This window comes from Chlamydomonas reinhardtii, chromosome 12, assembly GCF_000002595.2.
Source record: "Chlamydomonas reinhardtii strain CC-503 cw92 mt+ chromosome 12, whole genome shotgun sequence".
NCBI lineage: Eukaryota > Viridiplantae > Chlorophyta > Chlorophyceae > Chlamydomonadales > Chlamydomonadaceae > Chlamydomonas > Chlamydomonas reinhardtii.
This window is the reverse complement of record NC_057015.1, coordinates 4646398-4672392: the sequence shown is the minus strand read 5'-3', so window position 1 is coordinate 4672392 and position 25995 is coordinate 4646398. Positions and strand designations below refer to the sequence as shown.

At 66.2% G+C, this 25995-nt stretch overlaps 4 protein-coding genes across 4 annotated transcripts; 3 read left to right on the top strand and 1 right to left on the bottom strand.

Moving 5' to 3' along the window:
- Positions 1–42: 42 nt before the first annotated feature.
- Positions 43–3885, top strand: CHLRE_12g523200v5 (uncharacterized protein). Its single transcript, XM_001696855.2, has 10 exons — positions 43–291; positions 392–469; positions 554–609; positions 862–1356; positions 1531–1578; positions 1857–1953; positions 2228–2328; positions 2501–2671; positions 2872–3009; positions 3271–3885. Exons 1-10 carry the CDS (start codon positions 273–275, stop codon positions 3322–3324), a joined length of 1257 nt encoding a protein of 418 aa, XP_001696907.1. The 5' UTR covers positions 43–272; the 3' UTR covers positions 3325–3885.
- A 1-nt stretch (position 3886) lies between these two features.
- Positions 3887–5890, bottom strand: CHLRE_12g523150v5 (uncharacterized protein). Its single transcript, XM_001696977.2, has 4 exons — positions 5531–5890; positions 5277–5380; positions 4745–4822; positions 3887–4471 (listed from the first exon to the last, which is right to left on the bottom strand). The coding sequence occupies exons 1-4, from the start codon at positions 5712–5714 to the stop codon at positions 4388–4390; spliced, it is 450 nt and encodes a 149-aa protein (XP_001697029.2). The 5' UTR covers positions 5715–5890; the 3' UTR covers positions 3887–4387.
- Positions 5891–6028: 138 nt separating this feature from the next.
- On the top strand, positions 6029–10704 carry CHLRE_12g523100v5 (uncharacterized protein). Its single transcript, XM_001696856.2, has 15 exons — positions 6029–6267; positions 6397–6426; positions 6526–6667; positions 6767–6855; positions 7043–7164; positions 7325–7411; positions 7510–7651; positions 7818–7895; positions 8006–8152; positions 8275–8464; positions 8593–8854; positions 9012–9177; positions 9350–9400; positions 9514–9540; positions 9703–10704. Exons 1-15 carry the CDS (start codon positions 6181–6183, stop codon positions 10015–10017), a joined length of 1935 nt encoding a protein of 644 aa, XP_001696908.2. The 5' UTR covers positions 6029–6180; the 3' UTR covers positions 10018–10704.
- Positions 10705–10848: 144 nt separating this feature from the next.
- Positions 10849–25692, top strand: CHLRE_12g523050v5 (uncharacterized protein). The gene is made up of 24 exons (XM_043068407.1): positions 10849–11230; positions 11341–11449; positions 11703–11799; positions 11967–12163; positions 12376–12565; positions 12769–12882; positions 13139–13213; positions 13429–13533; positions 13819–14761; positions 14961–15196; positions 15352–16394; positions 16586–16715; positions 16986–17108; positions 17328–17454; positions 17681–17850; positions 18118–18799; positions 18973–20025; positions 20183–21603; positions 21885–22010; positions 22305–22565; positions 22822–22956; positions 23334–23453; positions 23856–23939; positions 24219–25692. The coding sequence occupies exons 2-24, from the start codon at positions 11403–11405 to the stop codon at positions 24405–24407; spliced, it is 7668 nt and encodes a 2555-aa protein (XP_042918502.1). The 5' UTR covers positions 10849–11230; positions 11341–11402; the 3' UTR covers positions 24408–25692.
- Positions 25693–25995: the final 303 nt, after the last annotated feature.

Below are 25995 nucleotides of genomic sequence, written 5' to 3'. Positions count from 1 at the left end.
CGCCAGCTTCGCTCGTTCAAGTTGTTCCGCGCTTATCTTCTACATCATTAATGCCCATACGTAACGATAGAAGCCAAACATACCTGTCATATTTTGGCGCAGCTTTTTGGTCGCTCCCGGGGTATCTCACACGCTTGGCTAGCCATTTGACAGCACCTCGAGGTGTATTAGGTGCCCACCCAGCTGCGCAGCATCAAGGCAACCCCAGGGGGCTCGCAGCAGAGGCGCCAGCTGCTGCTCGGCGGGAAGGGCCTTCGGCCAAACTGGCAAAAATGGGCCGCGACGACGAAGGCAGGTCCAGCATGCGAGCTACCTCATAGCTGGGAACACATCAGATGCGCGCTCGGAGTGGGCTCTACTTAGTTTGGCTGGCTTCCCTCATGCTGTGCAGACTATCCCGATGAGGTCGAGGAGCGCCTCACTAACGAGGAGTACAAGATCTGGAAGAAGAACACCCCTTTTCTTTATGGTGAGAGCTGTCGTCCGCGGCACGGGTGAAAGGGTTTGACGCTCGGGCCTGACACACCCCACTCCGTGGCAATCGCCCGCGCAGATCTTGTTGTGACGCACGCGCTGGAGTGGCCCTCGCTGACGGTACAATGGCTGCCAGTGAGTCTCAGGCGCGGCGCTCGTTGGGTCTGGGTATAAGTGCACAGGGCGGGGCCTGCTGCATGGGAGCCCAAAGGGTGAGGGGGCTGTCAACAGTCGCTGCCGCACGGCTGCGTCGCGCAAACCAACCGCAGTGCTGCCGGCCCTCCGGCCCCCTGCCCCCGGGGCGGCGCGCGCTGCCGCCACACCCATTCAACACACCTCGGAAACCTCGCACCTGCCCATCTCTGCGCACCACCTGCGCATTACCAGGACAAGGAGATCACGGCGGGCAAGGACTACTCGAAGCAGAAGCTCATCCTGGGCACGCACACCTCGGACAACGAGCAGAATTACCTGATGATCGCCGAGGTGCAGCTGCCGCTGGAGGAGAGCGAGCTGGACGGGCGCGGCTTCGATGACGAGCGCAACGAGGTGGGCGGCTTCGGCGGCGCGCACGGCAAGGTCCACGTGATCCAGCAGATCAACCACGACGGCGAGGTCAACCGCGCGCGGCACATGCCGCAAGACAAGTTCATCATCGCCACGAAAACCGTGTCGGCGGACGTGTACGTGTTCGACTACTCCAAGCACCCCTCCAAGCCCAGCGCCGACGGCCTGTGCCGGCCCAATCTAGTGCTGACGGGGCACAAGACCGAGGGCTACGGCCTGGCCTGGTCGCCCTACATGCCCGGACACCTGCTGTCCGGCTCGGACGACGCGCAGATCTGCCTGTGGGACATCCAGGCCGCGCCCAAGAACGTCAACGTGAGGAAGCGGGGGAGCGTGCGCGGCTGCGCGAGCGGGGCCGCGGGAGAGGCAGGGAGGGGCAGTGAAGCTCGGGGGCAGCGCAGCGTCACGGGAAGCGAGGCGCCGTTCTGCGTCCTTTGTCGGTTCTGGCTCTTACATACTGTGTGCTTGCCGTCGCTTGCCGACCCGCAGAAGCTGGCGGCGCGGACGATATACCAGGAGCACCAAGGCGTCGTTGAGGTGGGTGGGGGTGGAGGCCTGGAGCGGCTTTGCGTGTTTATGTGGGAAGGGGTGGGGGTAGCCGGCCTTGAACGACGGGGCCAAGCTGTTGAGCTTGTGTTCCATGGCTGGAGCGCAGCAATGTGTGGGAAGAGAAACACATGCGGCAAGCATACGCGGCAATATGTGTGTGTGTGGGGGAGGGGGGGTGTTGGTGAGGGGATGGGGCGCGCAGACGGGACAATTCCCCTGGGGGCGGCGACCTGACGCTCATGCCTGCCATGCATTGTGCCGGACAGGACGTGGCTTGGCACTGCCACCACGCGGACATCTTCGGCAGTGTGGGCGACGACAAGCAGCTCATCCTGTGGGACGTGCGCCGCCCGCCCAGCCAAGGTGCGGCCGCACTCGCCACAGCGGAGGGCTTGGGCGCTGCTGGGGAGGGGGGCGAGTAGGGTTGGGCAAACGTGCCGCGCGTGTGGTGCAGCATGGGCGTGGGTGGCACGAATTTGAGACGGGGCGGGGGAAAGTACCGTCGTTGCACCAATCGGTAAACGCAAATGCGGATGAGCTGTGGGCTGCTGTTGGGGCGCTTGGGTCTGGCCTCCCTTTCACGAGGGCGGCCTGTCTGAGGTGGTAGCCCTGCTGCTGCTGCCGGCTGTGTGCACAGGCGTCATGATTGCCGCCGAGGCGCACTCGGCCGAGGTGAACTGCATCGCCTTCAACCCGCTCAACCCCAACATCCTGGCCACCGGCTCTGCCGACAAGACGGTGAGCAGCGCACACACGGCGGGCGCCGAACGCGGCGAAACCTAGCTCGGCAAAGTTGGCGCACGCGCGGCACAAGTGCGCGCCATCCGCAAGCGTTGCTCGTGCATCCTTATACCTGGCCACCGGCTGGACCCGCTTACCCGCAACCCCTCCTTGCCCCCCTCCTCGACAGGTGGCGCTGCACGACTGGCGCAACCTGAGCCAGCGGCTGCACGTGTTCGAGGGCCACGCCGACGAGGTGTTCCAGATCGGCTGGAGTCCCAAGAACGAGACGGTGCTGGCCTCGTGCGGCGCCGACCGCCGCGTCATGGTGTGGGACCTGTCGCGCATCGGCGACGAGCAGGTGCGCCGGGCCGGCCGCGGCTGCTGTGCCGCTGCTGCGGCGGCTGCAGCCGCTTTACCGTGTCTGTTCAGGTTACAGACTACGCGGAGTGTCCGCCGTGCGCGCAGCACGCTGGCGTCGGTCAGGCCTGGTGTGTTAGTTGCCTTCCTGGCCGCTGTCGTGACCTGGCGCCCCTCCCGCTGGCCCCTCCCCCCTTGTAGACGCCTGAGGACGCCGAGGACGGGCCGCCTGAGCTTCTGTTCATCCACGGCGGCCACACGTCCAAGATCTCGGACCTGGCCTGGAACGGCAACGACGACTGGGTGGTGGCGTCCGTGGCGGAGGACAACATACTGCAGGTGGGTGGGTGCGGGCAGGAGCCGGCGGGGGTGGCGCAGGCATATGGCGTGGGGGCATGGGCTGCTGCGGCGTTGGTTGTTGCATGGGCTGCACGTGCATCCAGTGCACCGTACCTGCCGCCTTGGTGCACCGGGGCGTGGGGTCGCTGTTGGAGCAAGCGCTGTTTGAGCTGCGCTGGTCGGCATTGAAATGGTCGTGTGTGTCGTGGTGCCTCCTGACAAGCTGCGCTCCTGGTCTTGCCATGTCCTCGCCACTCACAGATCTGGCAGATGGCGTCAAACATCTACGAGGAGCAGGACGGCATGATGGCGTGAGCAGGAGCAGGAGGGCTCCGTCGGGTGGTGTGGAGATGCGAAAGGGAGAGGGGCAGGGGTGCCCCTAGGGAGGGGTGTACAAGGGGGAGTTAAGGCTTGGGCGGATTGCCTGCCTTGGGGCGTGAGGACGGATGTCCATGCAGAGGGATAGCCGGGACAGCAGGAGTCCCGGCTCTGCAACAATGCGTACATGTGGAGGGGGACGGCATTCCGAATGTGCGTTTAAGTGTCACTGATACGACGGCAAGCGGAGGTGTGAACTGGAGGATGACGGCGGCGTTACTGGGCGAGTCGGAGCCGAGGGATCTGATATGCCGTGCGTCGCGGTAATGGTGTCCGTATGGATGGGAGGCATGGGTGCACATGCACCATGAGTCATTGGTGTGCGGACGGAATGCGGAGGCGCCAGGATTGCGTGGCAAGGGGAGTCGCTGTGCAGCGCCAATGCGCGAGTGCAGCTGCAGGAGTTGTGTGAACTGTGTGTTCACGTATGACGGGTACAAACTGGGCTTGTGACAAGCCATGAGCTAGGGCGTTCGCCTCGTGTAACTCGAGGACGCGTGCCGTGTGCCCAATCACGCAATCAGTCAGGCCCTCAGTTGCTCGTCATCTACTTCCATCAGCCGCATGAATGCGCGTCAGCAAACTTCCAGCGAGCCAGCAACTTGTCGGTACAGTACCTCCGGTGCGCTCATGCACTGCTGTTGCAAGGTGTCTGCCATCTGCTGGGGTCTGGGATTCTGGGAATCAGCTGTATCCTACGGGACTTCACCAACTCTGCCTTAACACTGTCCTATCGCACTTCCATCAGCCGCATTGGCAGCGTGGGAACCACTGGTCTACACAACGTCAGTGCTGTTGTTGACCACCTGACCACCAGCCCCTTGCCATGCCGCATTTCCTGACCATTTCACATCCAACATCTCCAGCATGCCTACCCCATAGACATGGAACTCTTGAACGAAGCAGCGCAGAACCACTGGCTTGCAACGCGCCCCCCCCATCCAACATCCTTCTCAACATCATCCACACCAAAATGCCTCCACAGTCCTCGACAGCACGGTTACGCCCGCGCCTGCTGCGCCGCCATCTTCTCTTGCAGCATGGCTTGCACCGTCATCAGCACGTTGCGGCGGTCGTTCAGGGTCTGCAAGAAGCAAGCAGAAGGCAAAGCAGCTGGTTGGGGGCTTGGGGCCATACCCGACCCGACTACCTGACCATCGAATGACTCCCAACCTCAATCCTCACCTCTCATCTGCCCGGCTTCACCTTGACCTCCAACCAGCAGCGTTGCCACACGACCTCCCCCAAACCGTCTTTCATGGATGGTGTCCCCCACCCCGATGCATGCAGAGTTGCAGACCCGCCTAGCCGCTGCCCGGAAGCGCCGGTAACATCCCGCCTCCTTCCCCCGCCTCACCTGCTGCACGATGCCAATGTTCTCCTGCAGCGTCTTGATGCGGCGGTCAAAGTACTTGGCGGCCTCCGCAATGCACATCTGGGGCCGCATGCGGGGGAGTGGATAGGGTGAGGGGAAGCAGCATGTGTCCGGAGCAAGGAGGGCGCTGCGTGAGAACCACCGTGACTCGGCAGCTCAGGTTGTGCAAAGGCGCCCCCTAGACCGATCGATCTCGGCCTGTCCGTACGAGTACGATACATGTTACATTGGAGGCCAGGCCAGCGTTTGTCAGGTGTCAACGCTATCAACCACTGGAGGCACATGCCAAGCTGACCCGCCCCACACCCCATCAAGTCATACGAACACGCCAACCGTCCTGCGCCGTGTCGGCATACCCTGACCCCAGCTTCGTCCCCTCTCTGCACCCTCCTCCGCAGCTAGAGACATCCAGCGCTGAGGGCATCCTGTCGTAGCCTGCCTTGAGCTGCTGGACGCCCGAAGCACCCCCCCCTGCCTCGGCCCCCGAAGCCGTGCCCCAAGCGGCCGCCCGCACCTCCACGTAGTAGCCGGTGCCGACGTCCACCAGCACCTTCTCCACGTCCGCCACCTCTCCGGGCACGTACAGCGACGACGTGAGTGGCAGCATGATGGACTGGCCTGTGACACAGGACGCGAGCAGAGTCCCAGTTGGGCGGGAGTCCAGCGTGCGGGCACTCCCGGCCCCCGACAGCCTCCTCGACACTCGCGGGGCAGGCAGTGGAAGCCTGCCCCGCGACTCGCCCGTAGCCCAACGCTGCCTCTACCTACCTTCTTTGGAGGCGCCCAGTTGCTCCACGGACTTCTTGGTGCCGGCAAATGTGTTGGACGCGCGGGCCAGTGCCTGCCCACTCTCCATTAACCGCTGGATCTCAGCATTTAGGTTCTGCCGAAGCTCCACGAGCTGTTGGGGAGACAAGGAGTCCAGCTTAATCTGCTCCTCCTTGGGCGGCATTTATCCGGCGCGAGCTCAAGTGCAACAGCAACAGTGGATCTAGTCTATACAAGATAATTGGTATGCAGGTAAATACAGAGTGCGCCACAGGCTCTTCGGCAAGAATTTGCCGCGCTGCTTAATTGCAGTCCGAATAGCTTAATGGATGCTTAGTCTTGTAAATGCAACCAGAAAACGATGATAACTGAGGGAAGAGTCGCAGTTGCATGCAAATTTGCGAACTACCCGGCGCCCATGCAGTTCTTTTGGGCGCTTGCGCCTGAAATGAGCCACAAGAACATTCCATTGCGTTTCATGGCGCAAATAAGGGCATCCATAACTTGCCAGCGAGCCGAAGCGACCTGTAGGCAAGAAAGTCAACGCAAGCAACAGGACAAACCTTGAGCAAAACCTTACGTATTGTGGCTTGCGAAATTAAAAATGACATAGGTTACCGTAGCTTTTGGGCAACTCCGGAACCTGACAGATGGACGCGGAAGGGGCGTTCGCCCCGCCCCCGCCTCTGGCGGGGGAGCCAAAAGACTTGTGGTATGTGGGTGCAATAATCAACGTGGTAAGTTCTGTGGTCGGGCGGGGAGGTCTGTCGAGCCCGTCCACTGGGCCGACGGGCTCCGGCGCACTTTGTGCACGGAGGTGCCCGCACCTACGTGCCTGTGGCTGACGCCTTTGTGACTCAACGCAGATCGGCAGTATCGCCATCAACCTCGGGACGGTACGTGCCGCGCTAGCAACTGAATGCACCTGGCAGCTCAGCCCGCTGTTGTGCTGACAGCAGGCCTACGCGTGTCAAACCCCTGCTGCCCCCACACAGAACCTGATGAAGTTGGGGCACAATAAGCGCGCCAAAATGCCCATGCCGGACGACCAAAAGCCATCCGTGCGGAAGATCAAGGAGTGGGTGGTTGGCATGTCCTTCTTTTCGGTTGGCAATATCCTGAACTTCACGTCGTTTGGTGAGTGCGGCGGGGGCTAGCAGCATGGCGTTCACAGCTGGTTGCGCCATAGTTCATTTCATTGCAGCCAGGGGCTCACCAGACGGCGCCCCTACGCAGGTTTTGCGGCCCAGTCATTGCTTGCGGCGCTGGGCAGCATCCAGTTCGTCTCCAACGTCATCTTCGCCTACTTCGTGCTGCATGAGCAGGTGGGCCGCGGTACTGCTGCGGGCTCTGGCCTTGCGTCTGGTATGCAGTGTTTGGCTAGCCAAATGTTTAGGGCCCTGATTGGGCAAGAACGTTACCTGTCTGCAATCCAGAGCTCAGGGTTTGTGCTCGAAACTGCGCCTGGCGCCTGACGGTCATTACGTGTCTCGTATGGGTGTGCACATGCAGATCAATCGCATGGTGATCATCGCGACAACATGTATCGTGGGCGGGTGTGTGCTGTTGGTGGTGTTCGGAAACCAGAGCGGCGCGACATACACAGTGAAGCAGCTGACGCAGCTGTACGGCAAGTAAGTGCAGGCATTGTGGGGGCACGGTACGCGGTCAGCGTCAGCGGGCGTCATGGACACAGCAGCTAGCCAGTATAAGGGCCCGCGACCCAATGTCTGTGTCCGAGGCAAGCGTGCAACCCGCCTCTGATCGAACCCACTTCGGCGCTGCCGCGTGCAGGCCGGCGTATGTGGTGTACCTGTGCCTTATGGGCGTGGGCGTCGTGGGCGGCTATATGCTGTACCTGCACGGCTCCAAAAAGGTCGCGTAAGTCTGCTGTGCCTCCGTGGGTGTTGCCTTGTCAGCCCAACGCGCGGACCCCGTGCCGATGGTCCTGACCTTTCAACCTAACTGTGTGCCTGCAGCAAGAACGGACCGCGAGGCTTCTGGTACGCTATCTTGCCGGTCGCATACGCGGTGTTCTCAGCGCTGATCGGGACGCAGAGCGTGTTGTTCAGCAAGAGCATGTCGGTGATCCTGCGCCTCACGTTCACTGGCGAGAACCAGGTGGGCATGGCTTCACGGGTGCTGCTTTGGATGGAGGCGCGAGGCCACCTGGCACATTCGTACGCAAATGCGGCATACCATAGGGGTTTGGGGCCTGACGCACCTCCACGCGGTCGCGACGCTGTATTGCTGGCTCTTCATGCAATGCTGTACCTGTTGCGTGCAGCTCGGGAACTGGTACACTTGGTTGGTGCTGCCGCTGTTCCTGGCAACGGCGGTGTTTTGGATTAGCCGCCTCAACAAGGTGCGAGCAGCGATGGTGCCGCCGCAAGCAGACACGATGACGCCTAGTACTTCTGCACCAGCTTGCCTGTTTGTCGGGTCTGACCGCCTTGCACCTCCTACCCGCAACAGGGCCTACGCATGTTCCCGGCGATGATCATCGTGCCAGTAATGCAAATTAGCTGGACGCTGTTCTCCATCATCTCGGGCATGCTGTACTTTCAGGAGTACCTGGGCTTCACGCCGATCAAGTCGGTCATGTTCCCCATCGGTGTGCTGGTAAGGCCCCGTGCACAGTAGCGAAGGCTCACGATCTGTGAGCACCTGTAATGGGGCTTGGTGCTTGATAGGTGGCTGGCCCGCAGCACGTACGGCTATAAATGGCAGATGTGCACGCGCAGGTGGTCTTCGTGGGCGTATTTCTGCTCACACAGAGTGGCGGCGCAGCTAAGCAGGCCAGCTACCAGAAGATGGAGGAGGAGGCCGCCGCAAACGCCGCCAAGCAGGACACTGCGCAGTCTGCGTTTGGCTCCACGACGCAAATGGTGGAGATGCCCAAGCGGGAGCCAAGCATAGATGCCCGGTCAGAGAGTGAGTGCAGGGGTGTGCAAGCTGGCCTTCCCGCCGCCATTGGTAATCCAGGGCATCACATTTACGTCACGCTTTTGGCCTGCGCTTTGCCCTTCTTAAGTTGTGCGGTGTGTCTGCGTGCCGTGCAGTTTCCTCAGAGCCCAGCGTTGCCGCACCAGCGCGCGTGGAGTCTCCAGAGAAGCTTGGCCGCGGGGAACAGGTGGCGCCAGCGGCTGCCCCGGAAGCCAGTGCGAAGCCGGGTCTGCAGACGCGGCGGACCGGGGAGGAGGTCGTGGATGTGGAGAGGGGCGGCGACGGGTCGGCGGTGGAGGAGATCAGCGCAGCCACGCCTTCCAAGGCGACGCCATCGCTCGAGGACGTCGCCAAGATGACGGAAAGCCCTTCGTCGATGTGAGTAAAGGCCTCGACGCACCGCTGCCTGTAGCTGCAGCCCTCGCTGCACACATGGTGGTTGGGTGAATTTCGTGACGCGGTGTTTCGGGCAAGGGCGCGCCGTCCGGACACTGATGCCCAAGTGCCGCGGCTATCTCCTTGGTCGCCGCTGCAGGCTGGACTCGGTCAAGCGCCGCTTCCGGGCGGTGCAGGAGAGGCTGAACCGGGACCTGCTGAGCGTGGAGGCGCGCGAGGGCTTGAAGCAGGCGATGGGCCTGGGCGAGGGCGGCATGGCCATCAGCCTGTTCGCCATGCCCACAATGATGGACTACGCGCACGAGGTACGGTACACACAGATTGGGGGGCGGTCATGCACATGCAACGGTGCTGTGGTGGCTGCGTACTACAACTGGCGTCGCTTAGCGTTCGCATGCGCGTGCTCGACCGCAGTGTGGCGGCAGGTTGGGTGCATTCCCTACTTGCGTGCAGTCAACGAAGCCACGCTCCGCGCAGGTGAACCCTCGAGGGCACTTCTCTGGAGACCAGTCGAGTTCTGTCAAGACCGTAAGTTAAAATAGCAATGGATGGCTGTTGTCTTCTGTTCGGCTTCTTTTAAATGCCATGCCCGCTGATCCTGGGTGCGGTCTTGTATGCCACCGCGATTGCCATCTTCACAGGACAATGGGTTGCGGCCAATACTGGAGGTGAGCTTTGTGGACGGGTATCCCGGATGCGCCTTGGCGCGGGGACGCATCTGCCTTAGAACGAAGGCTTGTTTTGGGGTATTTCCGCCACCGGCTGCACCTCTTGACACGTCGGTCAGGATCGTGCGCTGATAGCATCCAGCACTCCAACCCCACCCGCAGGACATTGAGATCCGCTCCACCAGCAGCTTCTCATTGCCGTCGCGCGGGGCGGGGCGCGCTTTGGGCCGGGAAGACGAGGATGTGCAGCACTCGGCGCCCGCCAGCCCGCGGCACGCGTCGCTCCCGCGCAAGCTGATGGACAAGGCGGAGCGCGGCGTGCTCAAGAGCATAGAGGCGGTCAAGCGGGCGCCGTCCAACCTGCAGCGGGCGGTGCGGGACAAGCAGGGCTACGGCTCGCTGTACGATGACGAGGAGCGGGGGCTGCTGGAGGTGGCCAACTCGCTGGAGGTGACGGGGCGGGACGACAGCAAGTAGTGTGGAGGACGGGTCTCATGGCGCGTGGTGACATGGAGGGTGAATTGTCTGTGGAGTGGGGGCTGCTGCATCCGTGGCGCGGTATGGTGCTGTCCCTCATGGAGGAGCAGCCATAGGCCATAGACTTTGACACTGATGGTCATTTGGAGTACATAACCATGTGAGTAAACGGCACGATATGCCAGACTGTCACGTGTACACGAGCATTGGTTGTGAGCGATGCCAGCCTTGGACATTGGGCAGTGCGACCATCAGTGCGTAGTAGAAGCACGCACACGGTCCGGTGATGCCATGATTGGCGCGTGCATCCCGTGGGGGTTATGGGTGCGGTAGGGAGCAGCAAGGGCACGAACATGCAACGTTCTCCCTTATCGGGGCGCGGACAGTGCCCTGGGCCCCTGGCGCTGTCGGAGTTGCATCAGTGTGGCGCGCGCACTCGCGCTATTGCCAGGCAAAAGCAACTTGATTGGCATTCTTCGCAAGGGGGTCCGGACAATGAAGCGATGACGGGATTACCAGAGCATCAAGGCCTCAATCGAGGATCAAGGCTAGGCGTTATGATGAAGTGCATGATGTGGAGGTCTCAGGTGCAGGCGGGTCCACAGCTTGGCGCGTGCTTTCTCAAGTCTTAAGTTATTCTTGACCACGCCAGCACTTATTCAGCATGTAATGTAATAAAATGGGCCCATTGACGTCCTGTCCTTGGGTGGCTATCGGGCAGACGGGGGCTGCACCGCTGCAGTCAAACGGGAACAGGGGATGGGCGGAGGCGAGGCGACAGGCTGGTCGTGGTTGGTGCAGCAATGCCCACATGCCACGAGGCGGAGAAACCCCACCGCGACCGCGACCTCTCGTCATACATACAACTTGTGACACACGGCCATGTGGACATAACACAACCGGTTAGGAAGCGACGGTGACACGCCCGACGATGCCGAGACACCAAGGGACTTGGCTAGGTAGTTGACCCTGCCCGCCATGGATTTTATCGAGAAGTTTGCAAAGCTCGTCACAGGCGACAAGTCAAAGGAATACTGGGTGGACGACAGGCATGTTCCCAGTTGCACAGAATGCGACGCGACCTTCGGCATCGCAGTCCGCAGGCACCACTGCCGCATCTGTGGACGCATATTTTGCGGGAACTGCACTCGTAACTTTGTGCCTGCACCGCGAGACTCGCCGGAACAGCCCTGGCACCGGGTCTGCGACTTCTGTAAGTAGATGATAGTTACATTATGACGTTTGGAAGCATTCCTTGGGGCCAGAGGGTGATCTAGGTGCGCCACACGGTTCGATTGACCCTTGCCATCGCACTGCTCGCAGGCTACCGGGTCAGACAGCAGAATGACCAGGCCGCCATTCGATTCCAGCAGCAGCATTCATCTATGCGCGGTGTCGGGGCTGCGGTGGTGGCCACATCTGGCAGCCAGAGGTATGTGCTGGACACCAGGGTTCACGGTGCAGGGAGCGCAACCGCGTCGGTGCCCTGTCGTCGGGCACGGCGCGCCGTGGCCAGCAGCAATGGCCTGCGGACATATGTACAGTGTGTAGGGGGACTGCCTGTGATTCTCCGGGGGGGGGATTTGGGCGGCGTGCGACGGCTGTTGGTGTTCCCACGTCACGCGGCCCTTGTTACCGCTCCTTTCCCGTGACCCCCCCACTGCTATCTCGGCTATGTCCTGCAGGCAGCTAACCGATGCGGTATCGTTCGTGTCGGGCTCGGACGGGGGCTCGCCCTCGCCGTCGCTGCACGGAGTCCGCACGCGCGGCAACCACCGATCGGTGAGCGGCACCGTCACTGCTCTCCCCAACCTTCTAGCACCGCCCATCCACCTCCCACACCTAGCTGCCCATCCCCGCCTGGCCCGCGCCCTGATCCACTCCCCTGCCCTTACCCGTCCCCAAATCCCACGCCCTCACCACCACGCGCACCGCCTGCCGCTCCGCAGCTGCTGCGCACGCAGTCCTCAGCGCACCGCGTCACCAGCGGCGACCTGTCCTGGAGCGTGCCGCCGCCGCTGGAGGAGGACTTCGGCATGTGCCTGGCCGACCGCGACGCGCGCCTGCTGTACCAGCAGCAGCTGGACGCGGGCGCGCTGCCGCCGGACGCGCCGCCGCAGCCGCACAGCCTCATGGAGGTGCACAGGTGCGGCGGAGGGGGAGGCGGGGGGCGGCGGCGGTGTCGGCGGAGAGGGATGAGGGGTGAGGCGCGGGGGCGGTAGTGAGGAAGGGGCACGGGGAGGAGGGGACCGAGAGGGCAGGGCTGGAGCAGCGCAGGCTGCCGGAACGATGGCCCGCTTCCGCTCGTCATGTCTCGCTGTCTTCTGGCTGCGATCTGTGCGCTCTGGCTTGCTGCAGGGCGCTGTTCCACTCGGCTGCTGAGGCGCACGTGCGGGCGGTGGTGGGGCAGCTGCTGATGGTGGAGGGCGTGCCGCGGCCGGACGTGTGGGGCCCGGTGCTGTCGGGCGCGGCGGCGGCGGTGGCGTCGTACCTGTCGCCGCCGCAGATGTACGTGGCGGGGCAGCACGACCCGCGCATGTCGCTCAAGGTGCGTGGGTGTGCATTTGTGGGAGGGGGGGGCAGAGCGGGCGCCTGGCATGCTTGCAAAGGTGTTTCTCTGGAGGCTATGTTGCGCGTGCGAGTGGGGGTAAATGGCCATTGTGCGTGAGAGGGGTATGGGATGCTAGAGCGGGCGGCTTGCGACATGTTTGCGACCGCCCGCCTTCCTGCCTGGGCTGCATGGGGCCGCAGGTGAAGAAGGTGCCCGACGTGGGGCGGCCGGAGGACACGTGTGTGGTGACGGGCGTGGTGGTGCGCAAGGGGCTGGTGCACCGCAAGATGCGGAGCTACATCGAGTACCCCAAGGTGAGGCGGCGGCGGGGAGGAGGGGTCCCCGGGGCACACCTGACCCCGCAAGGTGCGATGGGTCACCCGCCCCGGCCAGGAGCACACCGCCCCAGCCAGGAGCACACCGGTGCAGAAAGGAACACGAGCTGCCAACACGGAGTGGGACGGGGCAGCCCGTGTGCGCACGTCAACTAGGGTGTGTGCGCGCTGAGCTCAGGCGTCCTGAGCCGCCGACACCGCCGCGCCTGACGCCCGCCCTTCTGTCGCGCTGCAGGTGCTGCTGCTGGCGGGGTCTCTGGAGTACCAGCGCGACACCAGCCGCCTGTCCATGTTTGACCGCATCGAGGCGGTGAGGCGCTGCGGGGGGGGGGCGCCAGGGGTATGGGTGGCTGACAGTGCGAGAGCAAAGGAGATGCTCTTGAAGGCGGGGATCCGGGCTGGAAGATCATGGGGTAAGCATGTCCCCTTCGCCCCACGCTGTGTTGCTCTCACCTCCTCTCCTCTCCTCTCCTCTCCACTCCCCTGCCCCTATCCTCTGCTGACTCGTTCGCTGTCCGCCCGCAGGACAAGCAGTACCTGGCCAACGCGGTGGCGCGGCTGGCGGTGGTGAAGCCGGACGTGGTGCTGGTGGAGGGCAGTGTGGCGCGCATGGCGCAGGAGGACCTGCTGGTGCGGGGGGCGGGGCGGGGGGCGGGGAGGGGTGGGGTGGGGCAGCCGGGGGGGGGATGTAGATTCCAGCCCAAACTGAACCGAACCCAATGCAGTATCGGGGGGTGGGAGAGGCGCTTGGGAGGGCAGCTAGTGAGGGGAGGCGCTGGCGTGCGGCCGCTCGGGAACGGCAACATGCCATAGTTGTTGGCGGGGAGGCACGTGACCAGGTAGCGAGCGGGGGAGCGCGGGCGGTGTGGATGCGGCAGCCGACTGACCAGCCCCTTGCCCCCATGGCCGCCACAGGCTCGCAACATCAGCGTGGCCCAGAAGATCAAGCCCAAGCTGATGGAGCGGCTGGCTCGCTGCATGGGCGTGCGCGTGACGCCCACGGTGGAGCACCTCACGCCCACCACCGCGCACCTCTACCTGGGCGACTGCAAGGTGTTCCGGGTGGAGGCGCTGGACATCAACCCGCAGCAGCAGCAGCAGCAGCCTCAGGGGCAGCAGCCAGGCGCGGCGCCGGTGACGGGGCAGCCGCCGCAGCAGCACCCGCCTGCGGCGGGGCAGGAGCCGGGCACGGTTGCAATGGCTGGGGAGGGCGGGGCGGGGCGGCTGGCGGGGCAGGAGGCGCCGCAGCCGGCGCCCTCGCAGCCGGCGCCGGAGCCGCCCAAGGCGTTCACCTCGCTGTCCGCGGCCATGATGATGAAGGCGCTGGGCTCGGGGCCCAACGCCGCGGCCGCGGTGGCTGCCGTGTCGGCGGGCGGCGGCGGCAGCAGCGCCTCTTCGTCGCTGACCTCCTTCCCCTCGCCCTCCAGCAACCCCGTGCCGCTGGGCGGCTGGTCCATGGGTCCCATCGTCGAGCGCCAGGCTGCCGCCGCCGCGGCCGCCGCCGCGTCGTCCACCTCCTCGTCCCAGCCCGCGGGGGCGCAGCCGCCAGCGGGCCAGCAGCCGCCGCACGGCCCAGGCGCGGCGGGCAGGCCCGGTGCCCCGGGCACGGGTGGCGGCGCGCCGCCTGCCGGCCCTGCCGGCGCCGCCCCGCCGCCGCCGCCGCAGGTGACGCTGATGTACTTTGAGGGCTGCCGGCCCATCACGGCCACGGTGCTTCTGAAGGGCGCGGGGCTGGAGCTGGCGCGGCGGCTGAAGGCGGTGCTGGGGTTTGCGGTGCTCACGGCCTGGAACGCGCGGCTGGAGGCGGCCTTCCTGGCGGACCACCTCACGGCGGCGGTGGTGGCGGCGGGCGAGGAAGGTGCGCGCGGGGCGTAGCGGGTGCAGTGGGTCGGTGCAGCGGGCGTGGGTGACGTTTTGAGTACGTCTGTGTGCGGGCTGCGGGTTGTGGCTGGGGTTGAGGTTACGGGTACAAATATTCTGAGTGACCGTGCGTTCCACTGCGGCCCGTCGCCCGGCGCCTCACATGCCCTGTCCTGTCCTGCTCTCACTTGACGCAGCCTACGCGGGCGCCGCGGTGGCGGGCGGCTATGCGCCGGCGCCCGTGCCTTCCGCGCACTCGGCGGTGCCGGGCAGCTCCGGTGGCGGCGGCGGCGGCGGCCCGGGCAGCCTACACACCGTGCCCAGCCTGGGCTCCTCGCTGGGGGGCATGTCCCTGGGCGGCATGGCGTCGATGCCGCCGCCGGCGCCCCACGTGGCGCTGTCGCTCACCTTCTTCCGCAACCACGCCGAGCAGGTGGGCGAGCGAGCCTGGCCGTGTGGTGATCTGATTATTACTTTTGCACGTTATGCTCGCTTGGTATGGGAGATGGGAGGTTGCGGCATTTGGGAAGACTGTACTGTAGCTAGCTGCCTTGAAACTGAACGTCTTCTTGCTTGCTGTGTGCGCAGGCCATCCGCGCCTCCCGCGCCGCGGCCAGCGCCTGCGGCCCGCCCGGCATCTACCTGTCCATCAGCCCACACTGCAACGCCTGGGATGACTCCCTGATTGCGGAGTGGGAGCAGCAGGGCTTTGTGTTCCCGCACCTGCACCCCGACCACCAGCACCACCACAAGCAGTACACCCTCGCGTACGCCCAGCACCCGCACCCGCACCTGCACCCACACCTGCTGCTGCCGCACTCGCACTCGCACGGGCACCACCACCACCACCATCACAGCCACAGCGCCGCGCTCCCAGGCGGCGCTGGCGCGGCCCCAGCACCCAGCGGCGCCGCCTCCGCCGCCGCAGGTGCTGCTCCCGCCCAACCGCAGATGCCATGCAGCATGCCAGCGACGCGCAAGAGCCTGGAGGTCGTGCTGCCGGGCGCTGGGCCGGCCGATGCGTCAGCACCGGCACCGCCAGCTGCTCACGGCGCCAACGGCGCGGCAGCGACAGCCGCAGACGGCGCGGCGGCGGGTGTGGCAGCGGTGCAGCCGCTGGCAGTCACAGTGGCGACAGCAGACGCGCAGCAGTCGACGCCCTCCGCCATGACCATGAACTCGCCCTTTGCGGCGCAGGCGGGCTCGCGCTGGGCCACAGCCCACGCCTCCAGCGGCGCTGAGTCAGCGGCCAGTGCGGGCGTGGGCGCCGGCGCCGGCGCAGGTCCTTCCGGTGACGAGTCGGCCACAGGGCCGTCGGATGTGGGCAGCACCGCTGCTTCCGAGCCGGAGACGCCGCTCGGGCAGGAGGAGGCGGGAGCGGGAGAAGCGGCAGTGGCTGCGGGTGGGGCAGAAGGCGTGGGGCCTGCTGCAGCCGCCGCGGCGGCGGCGCCGCCGCACGGCCAGCCGCAGCAGCGCCCGCCGCCGCCGCCCGGTCACTTGCAGATGCAGATGCGGGCGATGCAGCAGCGGCAGCCGGGGCTGCCAGCGCCGCAGACGTCTCGGGCAGTGCAGGTGCTGCAAGGCCAGCGCATCTACAACCACCAGCGCATCTTCGTGACCTGCATCTTCAGGTAGGGCTCCCCATGCCTCCGTCTGTGCCTTGTCCCCGCGCCTGTCGCTGTCTCGCACGCCCTCACTCCTGGCCCACCTGCTCTCGCCTCCCGCCCCCTTTACTTCATAACCAATCACGAGTGTAAGCCCCTCCCCGCCGTCAACGCCTTATCCTAACTGGTCATGCCCGAAACCCCGTCCGTCCCTGCAGGCGCAGTCGCGACCGCAACCTGTGCGACCCCTACCAGGTCAAGCAGATCGACTTCTACCACCGCTCACTGGACGTGCCGCTCGTCCGCTACATACGCATGGCCACCACGCCGGGGTGGGCCTGCCCAGGGGTGAGAGGGGCAGCGGCGCCGAGGAAGCAAGGAGAGGGAATGGAAGGGAAAGCGACAGCTAGTCCAGGAGATAGCGCGTCAGCTGGGAGCGACAGCAACCGGATTACTGGGCGTTGCGGCTGACTCATGGAAGTTGCGGCTGCTTGGTACTGCGGTGGCACGCGCTGGCGGTCGGGACGCCGGCCCTGCCCGGCACTGCGCACCGAGCTCTGCCTTCCGCCTCGTCTTCCCCCACATCCCTCCCGCCCGCGCCCCCGCCCCCGCCTGCAGTCGGGCTGCCCGGAGCCCTTCAACGCGCACGAGAGTGTGTTCTTCCACGGCAGCCACAAGCTGACCATCTTCTACTCCACACTGCCGGCAATGCACGCTCTGCCTGGCGAGGAGAAGAACGTGGTGGGTGCGGCGGCTGGGTGTGCGGGCGTGTGGGAGCACTGCGGTGCCGAGCAATGTATGAGTAGGGCAGTGAGTAGCAAGCACGTGGCCCGTGTAGAGCGTGCACGTGGTCCTACGGCCGGCGCCCAGGGTCGCAGGCGCCCACTGCCGTGTGGCACACTCATGAGTTATGACCATGCCTGCCTGCCTGCTCGCCCGCACGGCTGCCGCCTGCCGCAGATCTGGCACTGGTGCCGGCCCATCGGCCGCGGCCGCGAGGGCGCCGCCGCTTGCCGCCGCGTTCCGCTGTCCGCGGACGCCGTGTACATCAGCATGGGTCGCTTCCTGGAGCTCACCTTCACCTCGGGTGAGGCGGCGGCGGCGGCGGGCTCCACACACGCGTATCGCATGAAGCAATTGCGTGGCCTGAGATGCACAAATGCGCTTCCCTAGACTGCTGACTTCCAGCCGGCATTCGCAACCCCACGGGCTTGGCTTAGACTGTGTGTAACGGCTTGAAGCACCGCATGAGTTTGGCCCCGTGTTGCGCTGCGCCTCTCCCCTTCCCATGATCCTGTCCCCACCGCGCGCAGACGGGCTGGACGTGTTCGGGCGCTCGCTGCACTTTGACCACGTGCGCTACTTCGGGCTGGGTCGCACGCTGGTGTGCATGTTCCCGGAGCGTACGGCCGTGTACGTGATGCGGCTGCCGGACGTGGTGATGGGCTACAGCCAGGGCGCGCAGGTCAAGTGGCTCAAGCAGGTGCGTGTGCGTGCGCCACGGCGCGGTGCGGGTTTGGGCGTGCATGGGCGGCTCCGTACTGCCGGGCACAGAGGTAGTGACTACGGCAGTGAGGGCTGCCTATTGCCTGTCCACCCCGCCATGCGGCTTCCTTCCACTTCGCGTCGCGGCCTTGCGACCCCGCTTGCTCCCCTCCAGCGCGCGGCTGACCCTGCCTGCCTAGTGCCTGCCTGTCTAACAAACTGACCCGGCGCATACACCCGCTGACGCGCGTCGCCCCCCGAGCAGGAGGCCGCCGAGCTGTGCCAGGAGGCCAACGACGCCTTCGACCTCATCGAGCTGCTGCTCACCGACAGCCCCCACTACGGCGGCAGCGGCGGCAGCAGCGAGGCAGTCATGGTCGCCACGCACCAGCAGCCGCACCCGCAGCAGCAGCCGTACTCGGCATCCCAGGCCGCGGAAGCTGAGCCCGGAGCCGTCGCGCCCAGCGGCGGCAGCTACGACGCCACGGGGGCCTTCATGACCGGGTCCTCGCCGCCCGGTGCCGGCGCCGCGGGCGGCATGGCAGCTGCCGCCGCTGCCGCGGCGGCGGCGGCGGTGCCGCCACCCACCATGACCCCCATGGCCGCGGCTGTGCTGACGCCGCTGCTGAACGCGGTGCGTGCGGACCGCGCCTCGTTCATAGCGCTGGTGAACGAGTGCCTCAACCGAAACATGCCCGAGCCGGCGGCCGCCGCTGCTGCGGCAGCAGCGCAGGCGGCGGCCGCCGCCGGCGCGCCGGCCCCGGCGCCGCTGCCGCCGTGGGAGGAGCTGGCGATCTGCGGCATCCGCGAGCTGAACCGGCTGCGGACGGTGCTGGCGAGGGCGGTGCTGCAATGGGCGGGGCGGCTGCAGGACCCGGCGGGCTTCGCGGCGCACTTCTCGCGCGTCACCGGCGGCGGCGCGGTGGCGCCACCGCCTGTGGTACAAGGTGAGTGCAGCCTTGCGTGCGATTGGTCCGTGTGCACTTTCACTTGCTCTGCTTTGGGATTTCAGTATGGACTTGATGGAAACCAGCCATTACGATACCATGCTTGGCCGTGCTGTATGCAAATGCAACAAAACTGGTCCACCTTGACGCTTGCACTGCGGAATGCGGCGCAGGCCGCCTGGTGGTGCCCAGCCCCATCGGGCCGTCCGGCGCCCCGCTGTCCTCCTCACCTCTGTCCAGTGCCACCGCCGGCAACAACGCCGCGGCCCCGCCGCCGCCGCCCGCCTCCGTCGCCTCGTCCGACGCCGGCAGCAGCTTTGCCGGCACGGTGTCCACCACCGCGCCCAGCACCACCCTCACCGCCACCTCCGCCTTCGCCTCGCTGGCGGCGACGGCGCCCGCCAACGCGGACATCTCTCCGGAGGCGGCGGCTGCCGCCGCCTCCGGCCTCATGAACGACAGCGGCAGCGTGTCGCTGTTTGGCGCGGCGTCGCCGGCCGTGACCGCCTACCGCCTGGGACTGATGGCGCAGGGCGCGGACGCCTCGGGGCAGCCGCGCCAGGCGCAGACGCCGGAGGCGGCGGCGGCGGCCGCCTCCGCCGCCGCGCACGCGCTGCCCATCCCCATCGTGCCGCACACAGGCGGCCCTCTGTCGGTGCACGCGGTGGCGGAGATGGTTGCGGTGCAGGTGGCTAGCCAGGGCCGCCGGACAGCGGGCGGTGGCGTCGCCGCCGTTGGCCCCGGCGGCGTGGGCGCCGTGGGGTTGGACCTGCTGGATGGCACCCGAGCGCTGCTGACAGGCAGCATGGGCGGCGCGGGCAGTGGTGGCGGCGCGGCGGCGGGTTCAGGCGGAGGCGCAGGCCCTGCAGCAGGGGCTGCGGAGGCGGGGTATCACGGCGGCGTGCAGAGCAGCGCGGGGCCCAGCCGGCTGGGGGTGTCGCGCCAGACCTCGCGCAACTCCATCTCCATGTCGGGCGCAGCGGAGGCGGGCGCCACCGGCAGCAGTGCCGGCGGCGCGCGGCAGGAGGGGCCCGCCGGCGCCGGCGCGGGGACCAGTGAAAGCGGCGGCGTGGGGCACAGCAGCGGCGGCGGCGCGGGCGGCGCTCGCCTGGGCGGCGGGCTGACATCCAAGCGGCTGTCGATGCTGGGCCGCGCCGACGGCGGCCACGGCGGCGCGCACAGCATCCCTCGCTCCAACTCCGTCAGCACCATAGGGTCATACATGGGTGAGTTTGGTAGCCCGCAAGGGAAGCAGGCCCTTACACACTGAGCGCTTTGCTGGTGCGCTGCAAGCAACCACCCACTTCGACCGTACTATCCTGTGTGTTGCGGGCATGACTCACATGCCCTGGTCATCTTGCTCTCGCGTTGCGTTGCCCTCAGGTGGCCTGCCCGGCGACAGCGGCGGCGAAGAGGGCGACGACGACCGTGACGACGACGCCGGCAGCTCGGAGGAGGAGCCCGACCACGACACCTTCCGGGCCTTTGGCGGCATGGGCGTCGCCGGCGGCGGCGGCACCACCGGCGGCGGTGAGGCCGACGACGACGCCGACGACGGCGAGGGTGACTACTACCGCGCTTTGTTCAACCAGGATGGCGGGCCGGCAGCGCAGGCGGCGGCGGTGGCGGGTGGTGGAGCAGCGGCCATGGACGTCGGTAATGGCGGCGGTGCGGAGGGTGGCGTCAGCGCGGGTGCTGCCGGTGGCGGCTCCACGGCGGGCTCGCCGGGCGCGCACGGCGCAATGCTGCCGCCGCACGCCTTCATGCCCGGATCGCAGCGACTCATGCGGCAGCACCAGCAGGCGCAGGGCCAGCTGGCGCCCGTGCCGCAGGGCAGTCGCAGCGCGCGCCGCTCCAGCACTGACGGCGACGGCGTGCCTCAACAGCAGCAGCAACAGCAACAACAACAGCAGCTGCAGTCTGTCAACGCCACAGCGAACGCGGCGCTGCTCGCCGCGCACGCCGCCGGATCGCGCCGCCAGCTGCTCACCAACGTCCGCCGGCGGCTGGAGAACGTCGCAGCCGCCAGCGGCATCTCCAGCGTTGGCGGCATTGGCGCCGGCACCGCCGGGTTGTTTGCCGGCGGCGGTGCGCTGGCTCGCGGCTTCGTGCCGCTTCCGGGCCGCGCGCTGCTAGACCCGGGCGTTGGCGGCGTCGTGGTCCCCATCTTTGACGGTGAGCCCACAAGCATCATTGCCAATGCGCTGTCGTCGTATGGGTACCAGCGCGGGCTCATTGCCGGGTACAAGGCCATTTGGGCGCGCGCGCGGGCCGAGGGCTACGCGGCAGGCGTCATGGGTGGTGGCGGAGGCGCCGGGCCGGCGCAGCGCGAGGCGGCGGCGGCGGCAGCGGCGGCTGCCGCAGCCGCCGCGGCAGCTGCAGCTGCAGTGGCTGGTGGAAGTGCGGAGGTCGACGACGCTGATGGCCAGCCCCCACGCGCTGCTCGGGTGGGGCCGCCTTCTGGCGCCGGCGCGGGCGCGGGCACTGGCGGCGCACCTCCGGGGTCGCAGCCGGCGCAGCCGCAGGGTCCGGGGTACCCACATGCGCAGGGGCCGCCCAGCGGTGGCACGGCAGGGCCCAGCCCGCCCATGCCGCCGCCGCCCGTGCCACCGCCCATGCCTCCTGCGGGCGGCGGGCCGGAGGGCGTGGCGGACTGGTGGACAGTGCTCACGAGCAAGGAGGCCAGCCACGTGCGTGTGTCGTTTGAGGACCAGGCCCGCAGCATGCCTTGGGCGCGAGCCAAGTTCACGGTGACGGCGCACTTCGCGCCGCAGTTTGCCGAGCTGCGGCGGCGCTGCATCCAGGTGCGTGCGAGGGAGAGAGAGAGGCAGATATCATGAAAGAACACTGGAAGGGCGAGTGTGTTGTGCAATTAGGTTCTCTGCAAATGCGAACGGCTCCATGCGGTACGGCGCATTTCGTACGCTAAATGGTGTCGGGTTGGTCATCTCTTTCTACCCTGCTCCTCTGTTGCCAGCCACACTTGGCACTCGCTTTACACTCAGCACACGCGCACACCTCCCGCCCGCCCGCCTGCACACCCCCACACATCCTCACACGCACACGCCCGCACATACCACACCAGGGCGGCGAGTCGGCCTTCATCGCGAGCATGTGCCGCTGCCGGCGCTGGGAGAGCCGTGGCGGCAAGTCCAACGCCTACTTTGCCAAGACCCGCGACGACCGCTACATTGTCAAGTCCCTGTCCAAGGTGGGGCAGCGCAAAGGAGGGCAGCGTGTAGGGTTTGTATTCATTATTCTCGTGTTCTCGGTGGGGAGCCAGGAGGGCCGGAGCCGCCAGCTCCTTGCATGGTCCGGGTGGGGGACGGCTGGGCTGCATGCTGCATGCCATGGTGCAGCGGGAGACATCGGCTGCCGACGCCTCCTTTCGCCTAATCACCGGCGCATAGTCTCCACCTCACGCCTCCTCCGCTGCCCCGCGCCCCGCCATCCCGACACCCCAACATTCCCCGCGCTTCCCGACCCCCTTGTCATCCCCCTGCAGTCTGAGAAGGCGTCGTTCATGTCCTTCGCGCCGCACTACTTCGCCTACATGGGCAAGCGCATGCTGGACACCGCCGCGCCCAACCCCACCTGCCTGGCCAAGGTGCTGGGCGTCTTCTCCGTCACCTTCAAGCCGCAGCCCAACACGGCAGGCCTGGACGGGCTGGGCGGAGGGGGGCCGGGCGGCGCGGCGGGCGGCCCCGGCGGCCCGGGCGGCGCCGGCGGCGCGAGTGCGGCGCTGATCAAGGAGCTCAAGGACCGGGTGAGGGCCGGGCGGCTGGGCTTGGATCCGTTTCGGAGGGTAGGGGTACTTTACTTGGGACGGGTTGGGACTTGCCTCGCTGGGGAGCTGGCATCACTCCCTGCCTCAGCAGTCACCCGTTCGGTTGCGGATCCACCAGTTCCATCAAACTGCGCTCTTAGTCCTTCCCCCGCCCCCTCTACCCCCGCCCCCCTCCCCCTTCTACCACTTCCTTAACTAATCATGAATGTAACCCCCTCCCTCTACACACGCACAGGAGTTCAGCCAGGACCTGCTGGTCATGGAGAACTGCTTCTACGACCGGCCCGTGGCGCGCATCTACGACCTCAAGGGCTCCGAGCGCAACCGCTTCAACGCCGACGCCGCCAGCCGGCCCGACGACCGCCTGGAGGTAAAGGCGCGGGCGCGGGACGAGGGCGAGGCGGGGGGCAGGGGTCGGCAGCGGGGGGTCGGCAGCACGGGTCGGCAGCAGCAGCAACAACAACAGCACTTACAGGAGCAGTCGCAGCAGCAACAACAGCAACACTTGTAGCAGTGTAGCAGTCGCAGCAGCAGCTGGCTAGTGCCGCTTCCTCGCTGCCTCAAGTGGCGGCGTTGTGTATTTCGATCCAGCGCATGGTCCCCTGGGAACTGCATCTGAGCTCGAGAGTAACATCTGAGTAGTCAATGCCTTACGCATTATCGCCGCCACCCGCCCCACACACACCTGTGTCCCGACACCGCCCCTGGCCCCGCCCCAAATGTAACCCCCACCTGCTGTTGCCACAGGTGCACCTTGACGACAACCTGCGCCGCACCATGCACACCAACCCCATATTCGTGGACGCCCGCAGCCGCGCCCAGATGGAGGCCGCGGTGTGGGCAGACACGAGATTCCTAGCGGAGCAGGTGAGGCAGGGTGCTGGCACGGCCGGCCGCAGCAACAGGGCGCGACAGGCAGGCGGGAGAGCGGGTGGGAGAGCGGCGTGAGGCTGGTCGTGAGGGGAGCACGTGCGGTGTCGTAAGGGGGAGGTTTCACGGGGCGACTGCAGCCCGGTGGACCCGCGCGCGCAGCCGCTTGGCGCACTACCGTGTGTGTTGCGCAGGCACCTGCCGGCTGCCATGTTGGCGGCCCCACGTGCACCACGTGGCTCCTGTGTCACACGCCTCCAAGCCAACTGCGCCCCACCCCCGACCCCGCCGCACCCACCCCAATGCCCACCCACCTCGTCCCTACCAACTTTGTTCGGTTTCGTTTGAAGTGGTACCGTACTTACAACCCAGCCGCCGCCGTCTCCCCTGCCCCGCCAGGACGTGATGGACTACTCGTTGCTGGTGGGTGTGGACAAGGAGAACGGCGTCCTGGCGCTGGCCATCATCGACTTCATCCGCCAGGTGCGTGTGCCGTGTGCCGTGGGCGACTGCAGGGCGCGGCCCGTGCGATCTGCTGTTGAGGCCAACCCATGCAACGCATGCGGCCATGCGGTATGCTGGCTCTGGGTCGGAGGCGGAGGCCGGGGTGGTGGTGGCGGCGCCCATCGCTGGCCTCTACTTCCCTGACCCGCCACGTGTCACCTGCTGGCCGACCTTGCTCGAAACCCGCCTTGCCTGCCTTGTGCTCACCTCCTCCTCGCTCCTCCGCCGCCTCCTCCTCGCCCGTTTCCCCGCCAACAGTACACGTGGGACAAGCAGCTGGAGACGTGGGTGAAGAGCAGCGGTATGCTGGGCGGCAACGGCAAGGAGCCCACCATCATATCGCCCAAGCAGTACATGCGCCGCTTCCGCGCGGCCATGCAGCAGTACTTCACAGCCGTGCCCGGCAGCGCAGGCGCTGACCCGCCCGCCGACCCCGACGCGCCGTGAGGGGGAGCAGCCGTGAGGCGGCGCAGCCGCGAGGCGGCGCAGCCGTGAGGCGGCGCAGCCGCGGCGCAGCCGCGGCGCAGCGCTGTGGTGGATGCGGCGGCAGGGATAGGCTTTACCAGGGCCTAGGTGATGTCCTGGGTTTGGCTCGCCTGGGTTGGGTGGAGGTGTGGTTGCCGCAAGCCGGTCATTGGTTGAGGAAGCTGGAGGGAATAGCGGCTACTGGGTGTTTTGACCTGCTTGGACTGCTTGGTTTGGTGTCGGCAGGTAGGCAGTGTGCGGCAGTCGGCGGGCCGTCACGGGATGGTGAGTCTGATGCATGGCTGGCCGGTGGAGGGCCGCCCTCATCCATGGCTTTCCACCTTTCAAGTGAAGGCCTGGAGTGTCGCAACTTGTTGCCGCTGGCAGCTGGCTGGGCGCGGGGATTTGAGAAGATCTCGAGTGAGGGTGGGGGTTAGCCGATTCTCAGCACGAATGCGTGTGTGTGTGTATGTATGCGGTCAGGGCTGCGGAACATGGCCGGATAGGGTGATGGACGGACGGACTTTTAAGCGGGGTGTTCATTTGGTCGGTGATCAAAACTGGTGGGACGGCGTACGCGTAGGAGTTGGGTGCGGCCTGGCCGCATACGGTAGTAACGTTTGTTGGCCTTGCTTGTGAGAGAGTAGGTGCCGTCTGGCTGATATAAGAGATAGCGAGCACGCACGCGGGCGGGCGGGCATGGCGGCCGTTTAAATGTGGAGCCAGGTCCGTGCGGCGGTGTGCGGTTGGTGCCCCGTGTTGTTCAGCTGCTGGTCGGCGGGTGCCATGCTGGTGCTTCGGCCTTGGACAGCTAGCGCGGGCGGCGCCCTGGGGTTCAGCACAACCTCCAATATGCTACGGTGCCTGGCATGGGCGATTACCCCAGGCCCGGGGCATGTGTTTGGTGCGTACCGTGCCGCATTTACCGGCAACCGATTGCATTCTGTTCAAGCCCTTCAGCACTACTTGTGCCTGCATGACAACATCGTGCGTTTGGTGTGTCGGCAGTGACACGACCACTCCGTGCATGAGTGCATCTGGCACGGCAGCAGACTGAGGCACGCGCGGACCCGCCTCGCGCCACAGGCCGATTCTGTCCAATGCACGCGTGGCGCCACCAGCGGTCTGGCCGTCGGCGAACTTGCGGCTCGCCGTCGACTTGTTGCGAATCAGCGGTTGGGGCACCGCCACCAGGTACCGTAAGCGACCGAGTCGTATTCCATGTCGTAGTGTCGTTAGCCCTCTGACCCTGTAACTCGGTGGTCTCCACCGACCCCGAGCGTCGCCCGCAGACCGCAGTCACGCATCAGTGAATCGGTGAGGGCGAGTTCGTGTGCGGTGCAGTTGGTCAGCACTCAGGAGTGGCCATGCCCTCGTGCAATGCCCCTACCTGCTGGCTGCCATGGTGGTGACATCCCTGGTGGGTGGTAATGCCGCCCTGACAGCCGGGGCAAGGGGTGACCATGAACGCCATTCCGTTCTCCATGCGCGCTGCGCTGTCCGGTCACTGCAAGTGCTGCATGCGGCGGTTAAACGCACGGGCACCTACCTCCTCCTCCTCCTCCTCCTC